The 19,305-nt window shown below is 46.2% G+C and overlaps 1 protein-coding gene across 2 annotated transcripts in view; it reads right to left on the bottom strand.

The window, feature by feature from the left end:
- PIE1 (SNF2 domain-containing protein / helicase domain-containing protein) overlaps positions 1-16,336 on the bottom strand; it is a 181,288-nt gene extending 164,952 nt beyond the window's left edge. For both annotated transcript variants that reach the window (XM_086802094.1, XM_086802096.1), the window contains exons 1-2: positions 15,728-16,336; positions 15,290-15,397 (exon numbers count right to left, since the gene is read on the bottom strand). In XM_086802094.1, coding sequence (XP_086658220.1) covers positions 15,290-15,397; positions 15,728-15,877 — 258 coding nt within the window. In that variant the 5' untranslated portion in view covers positions 15,878-16,336. The remainder of the gene's footprint in view (positions 1-15,289; positions 15,398-15,727) is intronic.
- Positions 16,337-19,305: the final 2,969 nt, after the last annotated feature.

The raw sequence follows: 19,305 nt of genomic DNA, 5'->3' as shown, positions 1-19,305 counted from the left end.
AGCCAGGCCAAGCAACTCTTCAGGCATATAGTCCGGGAAGTTAACAACCTCAACCCATACAGGACAATGATGTCGTATAAGACTTTGATAATCCTTGTTTGGGGACCAGGGCATAGCATGTACCATCTGCTTCCCGTAAAACAGGGGAGAGAACTCAAGAAGCCTCTGCTTGCACGAAGCATCTGATAAATGCACCTCATAAAAGCCTCTGGAAGCAAAATACACTCCCTCTACAAAGCATCCTCCAAGGATGGACTTAATCCATTGCGCGACATCACTGGCCGCTGGGATTCTTCCTGGAAAGAAAATTATAACTACAGTTTGAGACAACTTCCTGAGAGGATTCACGAGGGACGGTGTGGGGAGGCTAAGAAAAGAAGAAATGCCTCTATAGCTACCTACCCAGCAGCCTTGGAAGACAGAATAAACACAAGGGCACCACCAGCACAATGCTGGAAACAGAAATCTTTCAAAACACCACACAGGTTCAAGCCAGAATATACACCAGCACCTTCAATTCAAAACCCTTAGATTCCCTTTCTTTCTTAACTCACTCAGCTCACCATGACTGGCTATTCTTATTTCGTTGCCCACATACCCATTGCTCACAACACTTACACTAAGAACCATTTTCCCGCTCTCTTAACACCATATGCACACACCCAAAGCTTGTACAGTGGAAAGAAAAGTTGCTTAAGACTTATAGCATAACACTAATTACAAGGCCCTCTTCAGAGACAAATCCCAACACACATGTTCTTAATCAGATGGCAGGCCAAGACTTTTATTTGCACAAGTCTTCAAAGAAAAACTTCCTTCTCCACAACCGGCGTCAACACCTTCGCTCTTGGCTCCCTTCGTGCTCTCCACAAGCCTGGTTTGCATGAGCTTGGTCCGCTCGCTCTGTAGCAGCTTGTGTCTCTTGGATGCCCAACCCACACTCTCCTCGAGCTATGGCAGTGGCTCCTCACACGAAAGCTTTGCTCACAAGCTTCCCAATGCTTCAATGCTCTCCACGAGCCTCTCTCTATTGCAATGCGATCACTTCTACCCGGCCCTCCAGAGGTGGCTAACTCACCTGCGACCTGCAGCTCACCCACACGATCTCTCTTTGGCGGCTTCCTTTAATCCATCACCAACTTCTTTGTTGCCAGCCAATTCCTCTGGTCTTCTCACCACGCCTCTGCGAGGCGGCTTCGCTGTCACCAAAGGCGGCCTCTTTCCTTTCACCACCACTCCTCGCAGCCACTTCGGCGTTCTCTATTGATTCCCGTGTTAGAAGTCATCTCCTGTCTAGATTTATACACCAGGGCCTTTGTTGTGGGTGTGCCCGCCCTTATGAGGTGTTTTCCCATTTTTCCCCACTCTCCGTATTTTTCCCCCATTTTTTCTCATTTTTCTGTGGCTTGGGATGCATCCCTGAGTTGGCAGGAGGATCTATATGCTGGCCGACTACATCTGATATGTGTATTGGAGCTGGCCGACTGTATTTGATCAGTCGTGGACTCCTCAGAGCTGGCCGACTAGGTGCATGCTGCTGGCCGACTGCATATGCAGTCGTGGAGCCCTTTTTCAGCAGGCCGACTGCACTTGTGGGGGCATATAAATAGGCCCCCACCCCCATGCCTTATTTGTATCATATTCGGGATCTTCTTGTGTATATCAGAGCAGAGTTACACGCCTACATCTCTCTCTTTTTTTGTGCTGTTTTTTCTGCCTGCGTTTTTGCTCTTGTGTTCCCAGATTTGGTCATCATCTCCGCTGCATATTCTGACATGGTATCAGAGCCTAGGCTCTAGATAGGTCTTGGGATTTGTGTGAGCAAGAGGGGGCTGTTTTGTGGCTGATTGGTGGACTGTTTTGGACTGTTCGGGAAGAGGAGAAGCAAGAGGAAGGCGGGCTGATTTGCTGGACAGCCACTTGCAGGTATCAGTTCTTCTTTGTTCCCACCCACCCACCCTTTTCAGAGTACATCCCCGCTATGGCAGATCTGTTTGAGATGGCCGAGAGACATGTGAAGATCCCGACACTCCCCACGTTTCCGGTGGACCGTCAGTTGGACGGGAGCAACTACGGCATATGGAAGGTGATGATGGAATCCGTTCTGGAGTCCTACGATCTCGCCGATTTCGTCGTTGTTGGTGTTCCACGGCCGGAAGTAGAGGAAGGGGAGTTACCGTCAACCCGAAAGGACCGGGAGGCCCAGACGCAGATGTGGGATCGCGTCAACGCCAGGGTCCGTTCGTTTATTTTCCTCAACTGCACACCGCAGGTAATCAATCATGTCAAGCACATGACGCTGGCCAGAGGTATATGGCAGCATTTGGCCTCACTTTACAACAGGGTATCGCCCATGAAGAGGATTTCCTTGGAAGTACAGATGCGGGTTATGAGCCCTGCAAAGTCGTCGACGATGCGGGAGCATATTAACAAGCTGCAGGCTCTTCAGCAGGAGGTTCTTCAGGCTGGGAAGGAGATATCGTCAGAGGACATGGCCATCACGTTGCTGTCACATTTGCCCTCTTCGTACTCAGCATTCTACTCGTCGTTGATTACCAGTGGCAGGCTCAGCACCATCACGTGGGAGGAGCTTGTGCCCATGGTCCTGGACCAGGAGGAACGATTCACGAACCCTCCTCAGGGTGGAGGTTCGGAGGCCTTTACTGGCCAACGGTCGAAAGGCCGTAATTCGGGCAAAGGGAAGGCTTCATCGGAGAAGTCTTCTGAGAAGAAGTCCGATGCTGACCGCGAGAAGTTGAAGGCAGAGAGGACCTGTAATGATTGTGGCGAGAAAGGCCACTACTGGAGGCAGTGTCCCAAGCGGAAGACCGAGAAGGGTGAAGACTCCTCAGCAATCACGAAGACTCCGGCTTTTGTGCACCTGGAGGTGATGGACACCGATGCTTCATTTTCTTCAGGCAGGGAGGAGATTGGAGGATTCTCCGCAACGGATACTCGGGAGTGGATTCTCGACAGTGGTGCTTCCAGGCACATGACTCCTTTCCGTTCCGGTTTACAGGATCTCTGCAGGCTTTCTGGTCATATTCTTACTGGGGATACGTCCACTATCCCAGTTCACAGTGAGGGCAGGATGGAGATAGTTCCCGATGGCAGAGGGGGGAAGCATTCCTCCCAGGTGTTGTATGTTCCGGCACTTGGTTTTCATCTGTTGTCAGTGCATCAGGTTTGCAAGACTGGCGTACGGGTGGAGTTTGATGAGCATTTTGTTGCTCTCCGGGACAAAGCAACAGGCCAAGTGGTTTGGGAAGGTGGAGTGGAGAATGGAGTCTACAGGCTTTCAGCACTCTCTCTCCCAGGTCCTCAAGATTGTGATGAGTGGCAGTGTGGTAATAGCTACTCAGGTGTGGATACGCTGCAGGTGCGGGCTTTTCGAGACCAGGTGGTGGATAGCTTACCAGTAGATGGCAGCAGTTGGCAGGAACTTTCCAGTACTGATGTTGGTAGTTCTTGTGTTCGTGAGTCAGAGGAAGCTGAACAGGTCACTTATGCTCTGATGTCTCGTCGTGTTCGGGACATAGAACTTCCAGTAGTTGAGGATGTTCTTTCCACGGGGACCTTTCGGAAAGCCAGGCAGGTGACAGGTGTTTACTTGCAGAAGGAGGTGGTTTCTCCAAGCTTTGTGGTTCCGGATTCAGAGGGGGTGGTTGACAGGTTTCATCAGGTTTCCAGGACTTGCTTGTGCACCGTAACAGGTGTTGATCCTTGTGAGCAGTGTGATGTCTCAGTGATTCAGAAGCTGTATGGTTCATGGATCTGGTTGATGGACACCGGATTGGACGGGGGCTTCCTGATGAGGCAGTTGAGCTCTTGGTTGCAGATGTCTCTTTGGGAGGCAGGATTGCGTTTCCTGTGGTTTCTGCGGCATGCGAAGGATCATGGACTCTTGTACACAGGAGGGGGATTGTTGGATGGAGTTCGACTCCACGGTTGGAGTGACTCGGTTTGGGGAGGAGATCCGGACACGAGGAGATCTACTTATGGCCCAGGAGCAATTTTACGGAGCATGAGGAGGTTACATTGCAGGTTTGGGCTTCCACTGGAGGAACCCTTGGTCATCTAGAGGCACTTTGTTCGTGAACAGATTGTTGCTGATGACATCTTGCTGGAGTTCTGTTCGACGGAGGACAGTACGGTGGACCTCTTCACGAAGTCGCTCTCAGGATTTGCTCAGGCGGCACCCCAGCTCCCAGTGGTTGGTCACACAGCCAGGAGCTGAGAGGGGGTGTTAGAAGTCATCTCCTGTCTAGATTTATACACCAGGGCCTTTGTTGTGGGTGTGCCCGCCCTTATGAGGTGTTTTCCCATTTTTCCCCACTCTCCGTATTTTTCCCCCATTTTTTTCCATTTTTCTGTGGCTTGGGATGCATCCCTGAGTTGGCAGGAGGATCTATATGCTGGCCGACTACATCTGATATGTGTATTGGAGCTGGCCGACTGTATTTGATCAGTCGTGGACTCCTCAGAGCTGGCCGACTGGGTGCATGCTGCTGGCCGACTGCATATGCAGTCGTGGAGCCCTTTTTCAGCAGGCCGACTGCACTTGTGGGGGCATATAAATAGGCCCCCACCCCCATGCCTTATTTGTATCATATTCGGGATCTTCTTGTGTATATCAGAGCAGAGTTACACGCCTACATCTCTCTCTTTTTTTGTGCTGTTTTTTCTGCCTGCGTTTTTGCTCGTGTTCCCAGATTTGGTCATCATCTCCGCTGCATATTCTGACATCCCGCTATATCACCAGCCAGGCTCTTGGCGCATCACCAGTCGCCAACCAGTCCCGCCAAGGCGACCTTCACTTACTTGCCAGCTTCACACAGGCGGCTCTACTTGGCACCTTAGGCCTGCGTATATACTCCCGAGTGAGCCCTTCACTTCGCCAGCCTCACCTGCACAAGGCGGTTCACTCACTCTGCTTGCCTCTCTTCGGCTCCATCTGGCTCTCCTCGCCCACTCATCCTCTCACACGCCCCGTTGCCTCTCTGTTGGTTCCCCACGCCGTCTCTTCAGTATCCCCCCGGCCCGGCTCTTCTGCTGCAGCACCTACACAAGGTGATTTTTTTTCCTCTGCCCACGACTCCCCAGCTAGGCGGTCCTTCTCTCCTTCCTTCACGCCTTCGCCACCTTCTCGATGGTGTGTTGGCGTCCAACCAAGCTTCCACATGGTATAGGGTGGCCACATAACCTATATATTTTTTTTATTTATTAAAGCTTCAAAGCCTCAATAATGGCCACCCACTAATGCTAAAAGAGCCCCTCCTTCCTTCACTTCGGATCATCACGCCGCGCCCACAACTTTCCAAAACCAGTGCCAGAGCTACCCACAACTTCGTGATCAGCAGCATCAACTTACCAGACCAGACCATTTTCCAGTCAGTGCCCTGCTTTGCCGGCCATCTCCACATTCATGCTAAAAATGGAGTGCCATCTCTGCATCCAGAATCAACCCCAGATTGACCAACCATCATCATATTCAAAGTTCCCGACACACTTTCACATGCAGGCATCACCATCAGCTCGTAAAAAAACCATAAAACCACCCACTCTGTACAATTGCCAGGGCATTCAGGGCAAAGTTTATTCATAAACCATGCATCCCATATGTACACGGACTCAAAACACCTTTACAGAAAAACGCCTGACAACGGCAATTTCAATTTGTACGTGACCTCTGGAACCGGTTTTCCCCATTCTTGTAGTGACTGCTGAAAGTCATCCTTAAGGGTGTCAAAGACGTACTGAGCTTCCGTAGTAAGTTCATCATCTTGTGATGCAGGCTCTGATAGGCGGCGCTTAGCATCTGCAGGTCTTTCTTTTCGAGCATATGTACAAACATCCAAACCTGAAGCCATGATTGAAAAAGTGAACACGACTACGAGGAGAAACAATAAGCGAAAAAAGAGAAGAAGATAAGGCGAGTAGAACGAGGTAGGCAGTCAACAGGGTGGAGCACGTTACGCGAGCAGTGTCCACACAGGCGGCCACAACGCGAACAGAAGAGAGGGGGAAGCAGCCTTCAGCGCGCAGCACGAAATCTCTGCGCTGGGCAAAGGGCCTGGTCCGACAGCGGAGATTGACGGGGCAGCTCGGGCGAGAAAGACAGCAGCAGGCGACTCTGCACTCCACACACACACACACACACACACACACACACACACACACATATATATATATATATATATATATATATGCGCGACGCTCCACTATCCCATTGAAAAAGGATTCCGCAATCATTTGCGTACTTAAACGCAGACTGAGTAATAGTAATTCATGCTATTCCTCGGACTCAGACCACAGAGCTTCCTAGGAACTGGAAAAATGCTATGAATCTGTTTGAATAGCTTCACTTTTTGCCCTAAAAGTCGCTCTGAAAATGTCACTTAGGGTGTTTTAACTAAGGGAAACGAAACCCACTAGACGAACAGCTACTTATATTTCCTCATTATATATTGATATTCATTCCGAACTCGAAACGCTAAAATATATATATATATTCTATTTTCTTTAAAAAAACACTTTTAAGCATTAAGTGGGTCTTTAAACCCTTTACTAAGGTTTAATCCAAAAAAACAAAAGCAAAGCGTATATTTTGTTCTTTTTTTTACAAAAGCTAAAATCCGACGCTAGTATGCTTTCGCGTTTTTCCCTTCGCCCACCTGAATTTAGCGCCACCCGTCACTTGCGTGGGCCTGAAGTCGCCGCCGACTGCTGCATGTGCCTTCGGCTGCTTGCGCCTACCTGCGCCTAGGCTTGGCCACTTGCTTGCCTGCGCTGCCCACATCGACTGCACATATGCGGTTGCGTCCAACTGGCTTGCGTTGTTCCCTACGCACTGGTGATGCCCGCCTATACGGCTTGCGCCCACTGCCCGTGTGCAAGACCCGGCCAGCAGCACCCGACCCTGCGCACACAGCAGTCGGCGACCCTCTCTCTCACTCTCTCTCTCTTTCTCTTATAACAATAGCCGACTGGCTCTCTCTCTCTCTCTCTCTCTCTCTCTCTCTCTCTCTCTCTCTCTCTCTCTCTCTCTCTCAACAGTTCATACGACTGCGAAAAAGCATCTAGCCTTCTTCTTGCTAAACAAATCAACCCTACCCGACCACTTCTCCATCATCACAGGTTTCTTTGATGAAAAAGTAACATACTAATCTGAAAAATAGCAGTATGCACAGACAAAAACAGCAAGCTTCTTGAACTCATACCTTTCTTCGATCTCATCTTCTCTACCTACCGACTTGCTCGTTCACGAGGTATGCTCTGATATCACTGTCAAATCCCCAAAGGATCTCCTCGTGGAACGCTCCTGGTACATGACTCGAAACCTGCAAACAAACCAACAAACAAGACGGGGATGCAAGCCTGACTCACCTCCCAACCTTGACAACCGTGGGCAAGCCCACAAGACTTGGTTGTCCCCACCGAGCCACGAGCTGAGCTAACTAGATGGACGTACCGACTAATCTCTTCCTCATGGCGTCCCATACTGCCACAAAGCTACCCTCGCGGACCTCCAGACTGCTGCCGGCCTCGGTTGCATGAAGCAGGTGCACATCTGCACTAGATCCAGGCTCCTGACCATAGAGCTCTCACAAATCACGCGAGACTCTATATGACTAATGACTAACCTTGGCCACCCTTTTATAGGCTCTTGACCGTTTATCGGACGTCCACACTTGGGCGCCCGCCCGTCCATACTTGGGTACCCGCCCGTTAGTCTATCCCTAACTCAGCTCGCCAATCAGCCTGCCTAGCTCCAAGCTTCTTGCTTAGCTTGAGATCTTTCTATGGCTGTCCGAACCTGTGCAAACGTAGCATCCAAATCACGGACATGTTAGACATCATCCTCTACTTGCTGGCTTCCTATTTGGTGTCCTATTTTAGCCTCTAGGGCTGACCATGTTAGTCTAAGGGGCTGGTCACCCCTCACATGTATTTTACCCATATTTATTCCCCATTTATGGTGCTGGCTATTTTTCCCAATCGTGGAGGCTCTTTTGCTCCAGTCGGATGCCTACATGTAGTAGTATATATAGCCGGCATGCCTCCCTCATATTTCATTGCTTGCATTGTTTGCCTAGCTTGTCTAGCTACAATCCCTCACATACAAGGTTCTCCCCTCTTGCTCGGGACATGTATTCCTTCTGGTGATGATATTGAGAGCAGGTTCTCACTTGTGTTTCCTCTCCATCTCTCTCTCTCACTCTCTCTCCTATGTTTCCACTTTCCCTTCTTCCGCTGCACATTCTATCATGGTATCAGAGCGCCGGTGATTGTCAGCGTTGGATGCTCCCTCCTTACCACTTCAGATCTGCGTTTTTCTACCCATGGACAGATCTGCGTTTTTTCACCAGATGAAGCTTGCGTTTTAGATTTTCAAGGGCTGATTCATCCCTCTTTCAGTGGGCTGCAGTTCCTCCTCTCCAGGGCGTCAGTTTTCAGCCTTTAGGCAGCCTGATAGGGGCAATTTTTTTGGACAGCATACCAGTCCTTCTTAGCAGCACCTTCCAGGGTTCTCAGGCGTTTTTTTTTTCAGGTATGGACAGCAACATAGCTGTCCCAAACAGGCTGCGTTTTCTGGCCTGTTTGGGCTTGCTTTCCCTAGCCCTGATCTTGGAGCTCTCTGGGCTCCCTTTTGCCTATCCCTTCTGGTTATCTTGTGCCATCCCTCCCCCACTGATTGTTCCCTACAGCAGTTCTTGATGTGAGGCTTCAGCGTTTCCATATTCAGCCTATTCTACAACCACTTTATACCTCTGCATTTTCAGATTTGCAGCCATGGTTGCTGCATTTTTCTGAACCGATCTTGCTGGTAGCTCTACCTTCACTTGGGCTTCATCTATTGGACCTGAAGGTACTTTCTCTTCAGCGTTTTTCCTCATAGGAGGTGTGGACACCGGTTGACCTGAATTTTCAGGTTTGTAGCCCTTGTTTGGTTGCGTTTTCTTCTCCAGTGGACACAGATCACTTGCAAAGGGGGTTTCTTGTTTGGATTGTGGCTTTGGAGACAGTTTGGTACTTGAGGAGGATTCTGAATTTCAGATTTCAGTCCGCGTTTTGCTGATCTTGGAGCATCTATACCTGTGTTTTGTTTCGAGCCTACATGGTTTCCCGGTTTCTACATGTTCCTTGCCTTGTTGGCGGTGGAGTGCTATTTTTGCTGGATAGCAATGTTTTGGCTGCGTTTTTTGCTTCCCACAGGAGTCTCTACACTCAGAGGGGGCCTTTCTCCAGCTACTTCACTTGAGGATCAATTTCGGGAGCTATTTTGTATCTGTGGAGACTTTCTTCTGTGACAGAAGTTTCCAGTTTTTCTGGAGGAGAGCAGTGATCTTTTCAGCGATCCTGAGCAGAGTTTATTTCGTCCGAGCTTGTGTTCTTTGCAGTATTTGCAGAACAAGGAGGGTGTTTTTGCCCTTGCGGTGTGATCCTTTCACATGGATCCTTTATTTGTTGTTGATTCTTGGGATCTGGTTCTACTTCTGGAACAGTCTTCTGCTATCTGTGATGCTTTTGAGGACTTTGTTACCACTGCAGTTTATATTCCTGCTTCCCTTCCTCATTGTGAGGAGTCTATCTCTGCATCTCTTTGTGATGCTTCTGAGGATGCCCCTCCCCCTGCCAGTTCTGCAGGCTTGTTGTTTTGGAGGATGGTTTTTTGGACCCGGTGGGATGCTTTGGATCTGTGGTTGCTAACCATGCCTGGGGCACGGTGGTACTTTCAGAGTTTTTTGGATTTGGATCAGAATCGGGTTGGGCTTATATCAATCCAACGATATCTTTTTTCAGAGGGGGATGTAATGCTTGTACATGATGTAGGCCCTTGGTCTACCCCTACAGGTGACCTGTGGTCCCTTCTACATGCTAAATGATGGCTTTTACTTCTGAAAATGATTAATGATTGAATTTATTATGAATGTCTTATGCAAATGATAAATGATTGAATTTATTATGCAAATGAATGTCTTATGCTTTTATATGATGAAGGGATGCTAGTCGGCCAGATGCTGCTATTATGCCTGCTCTTGGACAAGAAATATTGCTAAAAAGCCTATTAAATGCTAGACTTATTTCTTGCTTGTCTAACAGCTGTTGTTGCGTCCCTGATGCTTCGCCGACTGGCTACCTAAGTCCCCTACTGGCAACCAACTGCTGTTTTTGCTACCGATTGGGTTCTTATGCTACTCCATAATGCTAGTGATGATGTTGATGATGATGAATATGATGATGCTGATACTGATGTTGATGCTTCTGATGATGATGCTATTGTTGATGGTAATGATGCTATTATTGATGATGCTCTAAATGCTGTCCTAACTACTATATTAATCAGGAATTAGGTTATTCATTCGGAGATTAGCCATGGCACGGGCGTGCGCGTTACATCCCCTCCTGCTAAACTCGATGACGAGGTGGAGGTGGAGACCTTGTCATCCTTCCTCCATGGACTACTGACTTTAACCTTTTACTTTGACTCTGACTTTGGCTTTGATATTTTTGTTTGAACATCTTCCACTATTGATCTCCACTTCCAAGTCTTGCTGAAGAACTGAGCATCTGTTACACTACTGTCCCCATGCCTGCTTTCCCTTTCTCTTAACACAGTGGTGGGTCACTTACTCGAACTAATCATGCCTGTTGCTAGGCCTTTGAAACTGATCTGAGAGCTTAATGATATACTGGTTCTAAGTACATAATCTCAATTCCTCTAGCTTTTGTAGACCTCTCCATCTGCTACCTTGATTGCATTCTTGTGATGGATCTGTGCACCTCCCACCTCCTTGGGACTATGCTTAGTGGTAGAGCTTGAATGCTCTGATACCAATGTTGCATGAGTGGAAGCGTTGTTGCACTGATCCACAACTCTAAGCTTGATTAAGAAATAAACATGATTTGGACAGAGGAGAGAGAAGAAGAGAGTTGGTGTCAGGTTTTCTGTATTTATATAATACAAAAAGGTGACTGTAATGCTTGTATCATGTATATGATGTACGCCCTTGGTCTCCCCCTAGGTGTGATCTCTGGCCCCTTCTACATGCTAAATGATGACTTCTACTTTTGAATATGCTAAATGAGTGAATTGATTATGAAAATGAATGTCTTATGCTTTTATATGATGGAGCGATGTTGGTAGGCCAGATGCTGCTCTTGTCGGCCAGCTCTTGGACAAGAAATATTGCTAAAAAAACATATTAAATGCTGCACTTATTCCCTTGCTGGTCCAACACCTGCTGTCGCCTCCCTAATGCTTGCCCGTCTAGATGTGTAAGTCTCCTATTGGCAGCCGACTGTTGTTGTGGTTGCGTATTATGTGCATATACTAGGAGGCTAACCCATCCTAGGCATGTGAGCATGGGAGCATGGGAACATGCTCTAGTGGGGCAAGGGTTAGGTCTAGTCTTGGGTTGAGGTTAGGGTGAGGCAACCAAGGGTCACACATGGAAATGGAGAGTCAAGAGTCACTTGAGTGCTCTCCTATATAATAGGGGCATGGGGCACTCTCAAAAGGGATGTTCTCTTGTGTAGAGCATTGTATCTACTCTCTTGCCATTTCATGCTAGAACTATACATGTATGGCTGGTGCAGCCTGACATGGTGTGTCTGTGTGGCATATGGAGCCTGACACGACAGTACATGTATGGCTAGTGTAGCCTGACATGATAGTACATGTGTGGCTTGTGGGGCCTGACATGGTGTACATGTATGGCCCATGGAACCTGACATAATGAAATTCTCTGGAACTAGCTATCTTGGAGATCTTTTGTATTTATGTTCTGGGAAGGTTCTGGAAGGATCATGAGCCTTGGACATTTTATCGGATACAACTGAGCAGATGGGTGTTTCTTCCAATCTAGCTGCACTCATGTGTGTGCATGACTTTGATTTTATTTTTGGATGACTTGTCTTGTTTGCCTGGACAATGCCTGAGATTTTTGCCTACGTTGTCCATGGGGCCGGGGACGCCTGGGCACCCTGTGGACGTGCATGTGCACACCTGTTTGGGACTGACAAGTGGTCTACATGTGTTTTGCAAGTGGTAAGTATCCCAAAAAACGCAATTTACAACTTTATGAGTTCACATGCTAATAATTATTAGTGCAGGTTCACACTCACTTATAAGTGACCGGACAACTTATAAGTGAGTACACATTGAGCAGGACTTATTTAATACACGTGGCGACCAAAAACTGGACACTCGACAATATTTGGGCCTTCTTCAAGTAGGCGTCTCGTTCTGGACCTACAAAGCACACGAGTGAGCTATTTTCGGCGGAAAGCCTCTATTACTGAGAAAAACTCCAGATTGGAGGGGGCGCATGCTTTTCAATGGTGCATGAGGGCTAGTCGGCTGGTTTTCAGCCTGTTGGCAAGCTTCTATAGCCATCCATCGCCGACTGAAGTTCACCGAATGCATGGGAGAAGCTGGCGGACTCCTTCTGCATGTTCTCCACTGCTGGCCGGCTGATTTACAGCTTGAACAAAGGCTGGACAGAGGATAAAAACACGGAGGAAGAGCTGGTCGTGGGCACCTAGACAGTTTCCTTCTGACCGGGGGCTTGCAAGCTTGTGTAAAACTGCTGGTCGATTTTCTTCTGAGGCTACTAAGGGCTAGTTGATTGCTGAAAACAGCCTTTGAGGGCTGGTCGACTTGCCCTATGAGCCATACAAGAAGAAGAAGATGATGTTGAGTTGTCCCGGGCTGATGTGGGAGTGCTATGGGCTGTCCATACTTGTCCTGCATGTGCTTGATTCCGGGAATGCTCACTTGTGCTGAGAATTGTCAGCAAATCCAGTTTATGTTACGTTTTCTTGTTTTCATATTGTATTGGAAGAAACAGGTGCAGCCAGTGGTGAACCCTGGGCACCCACAAAGTTGTATTGGAAGTAGACTCCTTTTTGGTAATCTAACCATAAAGGGGGGGAGTCAGCCCATCTTCTGGCCCCTAGTGTGGTGTACTGTGCAGATTTGTCATCTTGTTTTATCCGGCATGCTTATGTGTATTTTCAGATTTCATGATTGATTAGATTTTCCGTGTTCAATTGCCCTTCCGTTTACACATTCACAACCGCCTTATTGATCAACCTCATTACACATCAATACTCAATTTCTTATCCCAAACCATGTGTCAGAGTCGAAGAAAGCAGAAAGATAAGTGTCAAAGAAAAGTGGTATATTAAAGTTTTCAAGGCAAATGTGGAGGAAAGTAGTAAAGCGAGTGGAAGAAACCAATTGAGTTCGAGAAATCTTTGAGTTGTAGGAGTACAGACAAGGCACACCTTCTGCCCATTGTCCATGCACGTTACCTATATATTCACTATGGGCATCACATTTTTTTCACCCCTCACCCCTCACAGCACACACGAACACATGCACCTGCAACTAACCTCGTCAACGCCAACCCTCTAGGTACATCTTTGGATGGAGGGACCATGACGAGCGCAAGCTTGGCCCATGGTACAACCCATCGCCTCGATAACCATCAACCTTGTCGATACCTCCATAGAGCTTCAAAGAATCCAACCTCTGCTTCAACTCTAATTCAACGCCAACACAACCTCGTCTTGGCCCGACAAATTCACCACGAAGAAGCCCAATCTCTAAGCATCAAATTGGGAGATCTGGGATCGCACCAAGAAGACCCAAATCGCCATCTACCTATGCAAATTATTCATGGTGATCCTCATATTAAATCCACCAATCAAAGGCACGGGCTGCTTCTACTAACCACCTGATTTTAAAGGGGCCAAGCCACTTCCACAACATAGGAAGGCCTCACATGAAGAACTTCTACATTGCATATACCTTTCATGCCGCCTCGACAAGCTACCTACCACTAGGGCTACCCAAAGATTATCTCCACATGCCTGCATTCGCCTACAAATTGGTCCCAAATCTACCACCTAATCTCTCGCAAACGCCAACTTCACGGCGTATCCTAGACCATCCACACTTCTCCAACTCAGCAACAACTTCACCACCAGCTTGGGTTATGCGAGGACGCGGTCACCATTAGGAAGGGGGATAGGTTAACCACTTTGTAGATTAACATAGTTTCACTCGCCTAACCTACTGTATGGCGCTTTGCCATCTTACCGGCTCGAACAAACACTAATCTTTTATAAGGCAACGCTAGAATATATAAAGCAACCTTAAGATGAGCTTAATGTCAAATAGGAAAAGACTATGGACTTCGTGTCAAACCATTTTTTACTTTTAACTAACCTAGTGTGAAAGCTAGTCAATTGTAGATATGTCAATTTTGACACTAAGCAATACACATTCATTCCCTTCCAATAGAATACTTGTGAGCTCTTCTCTTCTCTATACTTGCTTGCATGTATGCTATTTAATTCTTGCATGCTAGATAATTGCTTTCTTGAACAAGTTTGTTTGCAGGTTTTCCTCTTCCATTAGCTTCCTTCCTATCCATCTTTTGTGAGACATAACCACCGCAAAGACTCTCTCTTCTTGCCTCCATCTAAGCATAGGGAGCTCTTCCTTCACCCCCTTAACAAAGAAGCATTATGGTGTGACAATGGAGAGAGGACGCGACGGACGAGTTAACGCATCCATTTGGGGAGATGGATTGCAACTCCAAGGAAAGACCCAACGATACGTGTTTCGGCAAGGCTAAGATAAGCTCTTAACTTGAACAACACCCAAATACACACTCCTAAAGGAGGACCATTTTTTATCTCAAGCTTGTTTTTCCATATTTTATGCAAAGTTGGTAAACTATGAGTTTGGATCCCCCTTATGTCCCTCACCATACAAGGTCTTGAGACGGCTATGCAATGCTATCAAGCCTTGACGTACCATGCCCTCATTGGGGAGATGCATTGCAACTCGAAGGCAAGACCCAACGATACGTGTTTCGGCAAGTCTAAGATAAGCTCTTAACTTGAACAACACCCGAATACACATTCGGGAAGAAGGACATTTTTTATCTCAAGCTTGCTTTTCCATATTTTTTGCAAAGTTGGTAAACTATGAGTTTGGATCCCCCTTATGTCCCTCACCCTTGAAACGGCTATGCAATGCTATCAAGCCTTGACGTACCATGCCATCATTGTCCATCAGTGTCTTCTCGGCATACCTCTAAGTTTCCATCTGTTTTTCGTTTTCATTATGCTTTGTGTAGGTTATAAAGACTACCCTATGATAGTAATCACACATATTGTGTCATCATTTTAACCTCTCTCCCTCTCTCTCTCTCTCTCTCTCTCACACACACACACACACAAACACACACAAAAATGGCATGATGTGCACCTTTTGGCGGCGTTGTCCTTTGGATTCAGTAGACAGCCCACTCTTGCACACCTTCACTGCCACCTTCTTGGCCTGGCTAAGCTTCATCTTACGCTCACTTTCAAAGTCCTGGAAAGTGAAACCTTTTCCTTGAGTTAAAAGCCAAACCTCAAACAAAAATGCATAGGACTAAAGCTAACTAAGCAAGCATACGTCCACAATCAACATAAAAACTGGAGAAGTCTCACTCTATGTACTAAGCACACTGATGCAAATGGAATCTTCTAAATGAAGAGAAAGCAAGTTCAAGTGGAGCTGCAAATTTTTTGTTCTGTGAAGGAAGTTTACCCCTTGCCAGGCACAGTTTTGCAGGCACAGAATAGCAAAACGTTCTTCAATTCGAAGAAATCACAAAAACCAAAAAGAAAAAAAAAACTGACGAAAGGATCAACAAAACACCTTTGAAAGCCATGCCATCTCTTCCAGGACATAGTCCCAGTGTGTCTTGAGGCGGGAGGGCTCCTTGCCTCTGCTGGCGATGCGCTTGTCAGGCTCAAGGGGAGCGGCAAAAGGCACAGAGGCAGAAGACGAAGGCGACGAGGTCCACATAGCTGCTTTCCTGCCTTTTCCTGCTCTCTGCAATATCACAACTTTTCTTCAACTCCTACTCTTGCAGAAGTTTAACACCGCACAATCATTGGATGACAACCTTCGAAGAGACGATCGAAGAAAGAAAAACTGCGCAATGTTGCAAAGAAACCCTAAAAAGGAAGGTGTACAGGGAAGAGGGGAGAACATCTCCGTGCGTTCCAATCCAAGGAAGTGAGGGATCGACGACGAGGGGGCAAAAAAAAAAAGGAGGAGGGGGAGGCTGGGAAGTCCACAAAGAGAACGGAAGTCCAATTCGAGTTAATTGAAGAAGCTATGGCTATGGCGCTTCGTGCCCCTGCTGCAGCTCGGCGAAGAAGATGGACAGAAAGACGAGAGATGCAGAAGAATAGGCAGCAGCGGTCGAACGACAGAAGTGATGAAAAAATAAAACGAGAAGAGTTTCCTACTTTTGAGCGGACTCCAAAATGCTAATCCACTCTGTTTATCGAGAGCACTCAAGTCCGTTGCGGCACGTTCACATGGGCGAGAGCACAAAATAAACTCTTTAAATTATTCATAAATTTTCAAAAAAACAAAGAATATATTCATGTCTAAACGCTCTTGATTAAATAACATGTTACAAGGTAGATGAATGAAGCTTGGGAGGGCATCTATTTGCAGTGGGATTTGGACGATGGGCAAAATCATTATTAGGTGTGCTATATCATTGACCGTTGTACACTTAGAGTCCCTTGCAAAAATTGCAAATCAAACTTAGGCTTCGGTCTCTAGAAGTGCCAAGTCATTATGTATTAAGAGTGAAACCCATAGTCCTACTTAGGCCAGATTCACAAACATATGAGCCCTAAAACATGCCTTTTTCCACCCATTTGTACAAAACTGAGGTGGCCAAGTCAAGTTTTCTACCGTCCTCTTCACAAAAAAAAGTGGACGAACTACTTCATATTATATTTTAGGAGTCTGTTCCTTTGTATTCCACTTTATTAGAAATGTATGTGAGCACCATGTAGAACTATGTTTCAAAGCTAGATCTATATAGGAGGGCCCTCAAGTGACTCTTGACTTTCCATTCCTCATGTGTGACCCTTGGATGCCTGACCCTAACCTTAAACCTTAAGGTTAGTCCTAACCCATGCTCCACTAGAGCTTGTTCCCATGCTCCCATGCTCACAAGCCTAATGTGGGTTAGCCTCCTAGAATATGCACACATAATGTGTATATAACATAGCACACATAATGTACATATAACATACTTCCCCTCTCTCAAAACATTGCACTCTTGCAATGAAAAGAAGGAGAACTGCACTGAACAATCTCAACCGACTCCCAAGTCGAATTCTCAATTTCCCTATCTTTCCACCTTATTTTAACCTCAGGGATTAGTCAACTACAAAGTTTCCTTTCCTTGAATTCAAGCACCTTATCAGGTTCATGTGGAACATAGGATAATTCATCGACTTCAACGAGTTCTTGAGGAGTAATTGTGTCGTCCTCACCTCCCAGTTTCCCTTTCAATCTATCGATATGAAAGACTGGATGAACTCTAACAATTGGAGGTAGTTTTAGTTCATACGCAACCGTGCCAATCCGATATATAACTCGAAATGGACCACAATATCTAGGAGATAAATTCGAGCATTTTTCTATTGACAAAGTCTGAAAATCTTTAGGAACATTAAAATAAACCAACGCTCCTAGTTCAAAAGACCGAGATGAGCATCCCCTATCAGCATAAAACCGTGCCCTATCATGAGCACTCCTGATAGAATCCCGAGCTTCGGTCAGAATTTCCTACATATCTCGCAAGAAATCCCTCGATGCATCAAGCTCGATGTCCTTAAGACTGACATCAATAGGTGCCCTAGGTGGGTCGAAAACTGTGTCCACAAATGTCAATGAAATGAAAAAAGTGATCGGACAACTCGTTTTCAATTAGATTTTGCCAAATGGAAAACAGATTCATGTTGAGCGATGCACTTTGTTGCAATTACATGTTGGAGTGGCTACTTTACCTTGACTTCTTGGTAGTTATTAAAAAACTAAATTCGATTCTCATGAGAAGCTATAAGAGGCATGAGGTTGTTCCCCTTAAGCTTGCCCAGTCCTTCTATGATTTTTGCACGGTTTTTTTTTCATCAAAGTTTAAATTGTTAAAAAGGCTCCTTAATAAACAGGATAGTTGTCATACCATGACTCTTAGCAATGGTGCTCTGATTTCAAGTTCTCCAAGGTTGGGATAAGTTGAGTATGGTTCTCCTAATTCCAGTCATTCCCTACAAACGGGGTCTCATCTAAGTTGGTGACAGTCACACCCAGTTAATCTATTACGTTTATATTTGTTGCATGTGGTCTCTCCAGCTAGGGTTTATCTCTCTTAGGTCCCACTTGTTGCATGTGCTTTTATTCCTAGAGCCAGTTTCATTTGACAATCCAATCCCAATGTAGGAACATACCAATTCAGCACACCAAATACGAATCACCCTTAACTTTTGTGGAGTTTGTTGTTAATGTAAGCTTTCACGTCTAGAGCTAACAAGCCGCCATGATGGCCTTATTGAATGGTAAAATGTTGTTCTCATATAAGCCTAACAGTGCTTGTAGATGGCCTTATTAAAGGGCAAAATCTTGTTCTCATGTAAGCTTAACAGTGCTTATAGATGGCCTTATTAAAGGGCAAAATCTTGTTCTTATGTAAGCTTAACAGTGCTTATAGATGGCCTTATTGAAGGGCAAAATCTTGTTCTCATGTAAGCCTAATAGTGTTTATAGATCTTCACACAAAAAAAAAGGATATGTGGATGTTGTTCTCATATAAGCCTAATAGTGCTTGTAGATGGCCTTATTAAAGGGCAAAATCTTGTTCTCATGTAAGCTTAACAGTGCTTATAGATGGCCTTATTGAAGGGCAAAATCTTGTTCTCATGTAAGCTTAACAGTGCTTATAGATGGCCTTATTGAAGGGCAAAATCTTGTTCTCATGTAAGCCTAATAGTGTTTATAGATCTTCACAAAAAAAAAAAAGGATATGTGGATTTTGAGAGGGGCAATATTGCATAGCCAAGCATAATACATATCGGTCTTGAGCTTGACAAAGCGTGGCAAATAAAACAACTCCCTATGCGACACTTTAAAGACCATTTATTGTTATACTCCTATGGAACAACCTCCAAGGCACCAAGCCAACACACATGCATGCGTGTAGATAGACATAAATAGGAGTTGGCAATCACATCAACAACTTTGAACCTTGGGCCTAACAACTTTGAACCACCCTTAAGCAAGGGCCATGTTAAGCACCCTATACCATAAACCACTTTGCCCATGGCTAATCATTACATTTCTTAACAAGTGTGGAAGCTATACGAGGTTTGACAGTTCACACTATCCATGTCATGGGATAGGCTAGATCCAAAGCCACACACTCA

Source organism: Cibotium barometz, chromosome 1, assembly GCF_041138505.1.
Source record: "Cibotium barometz isolate CiBa-2024 chromosome 1, ASM4113850v1, whole genome shotgun sequence".
Lineage (NCBI taxonomy): Eukaryota > Viridiplantae > Streptophyta > Polypodiopsida > Cyatheales > Cibotiaceae > Cibotium > Cibotium barometz.
This window is presented reverse-complemented; position numbering and strand designations above follow the sequence as displayed.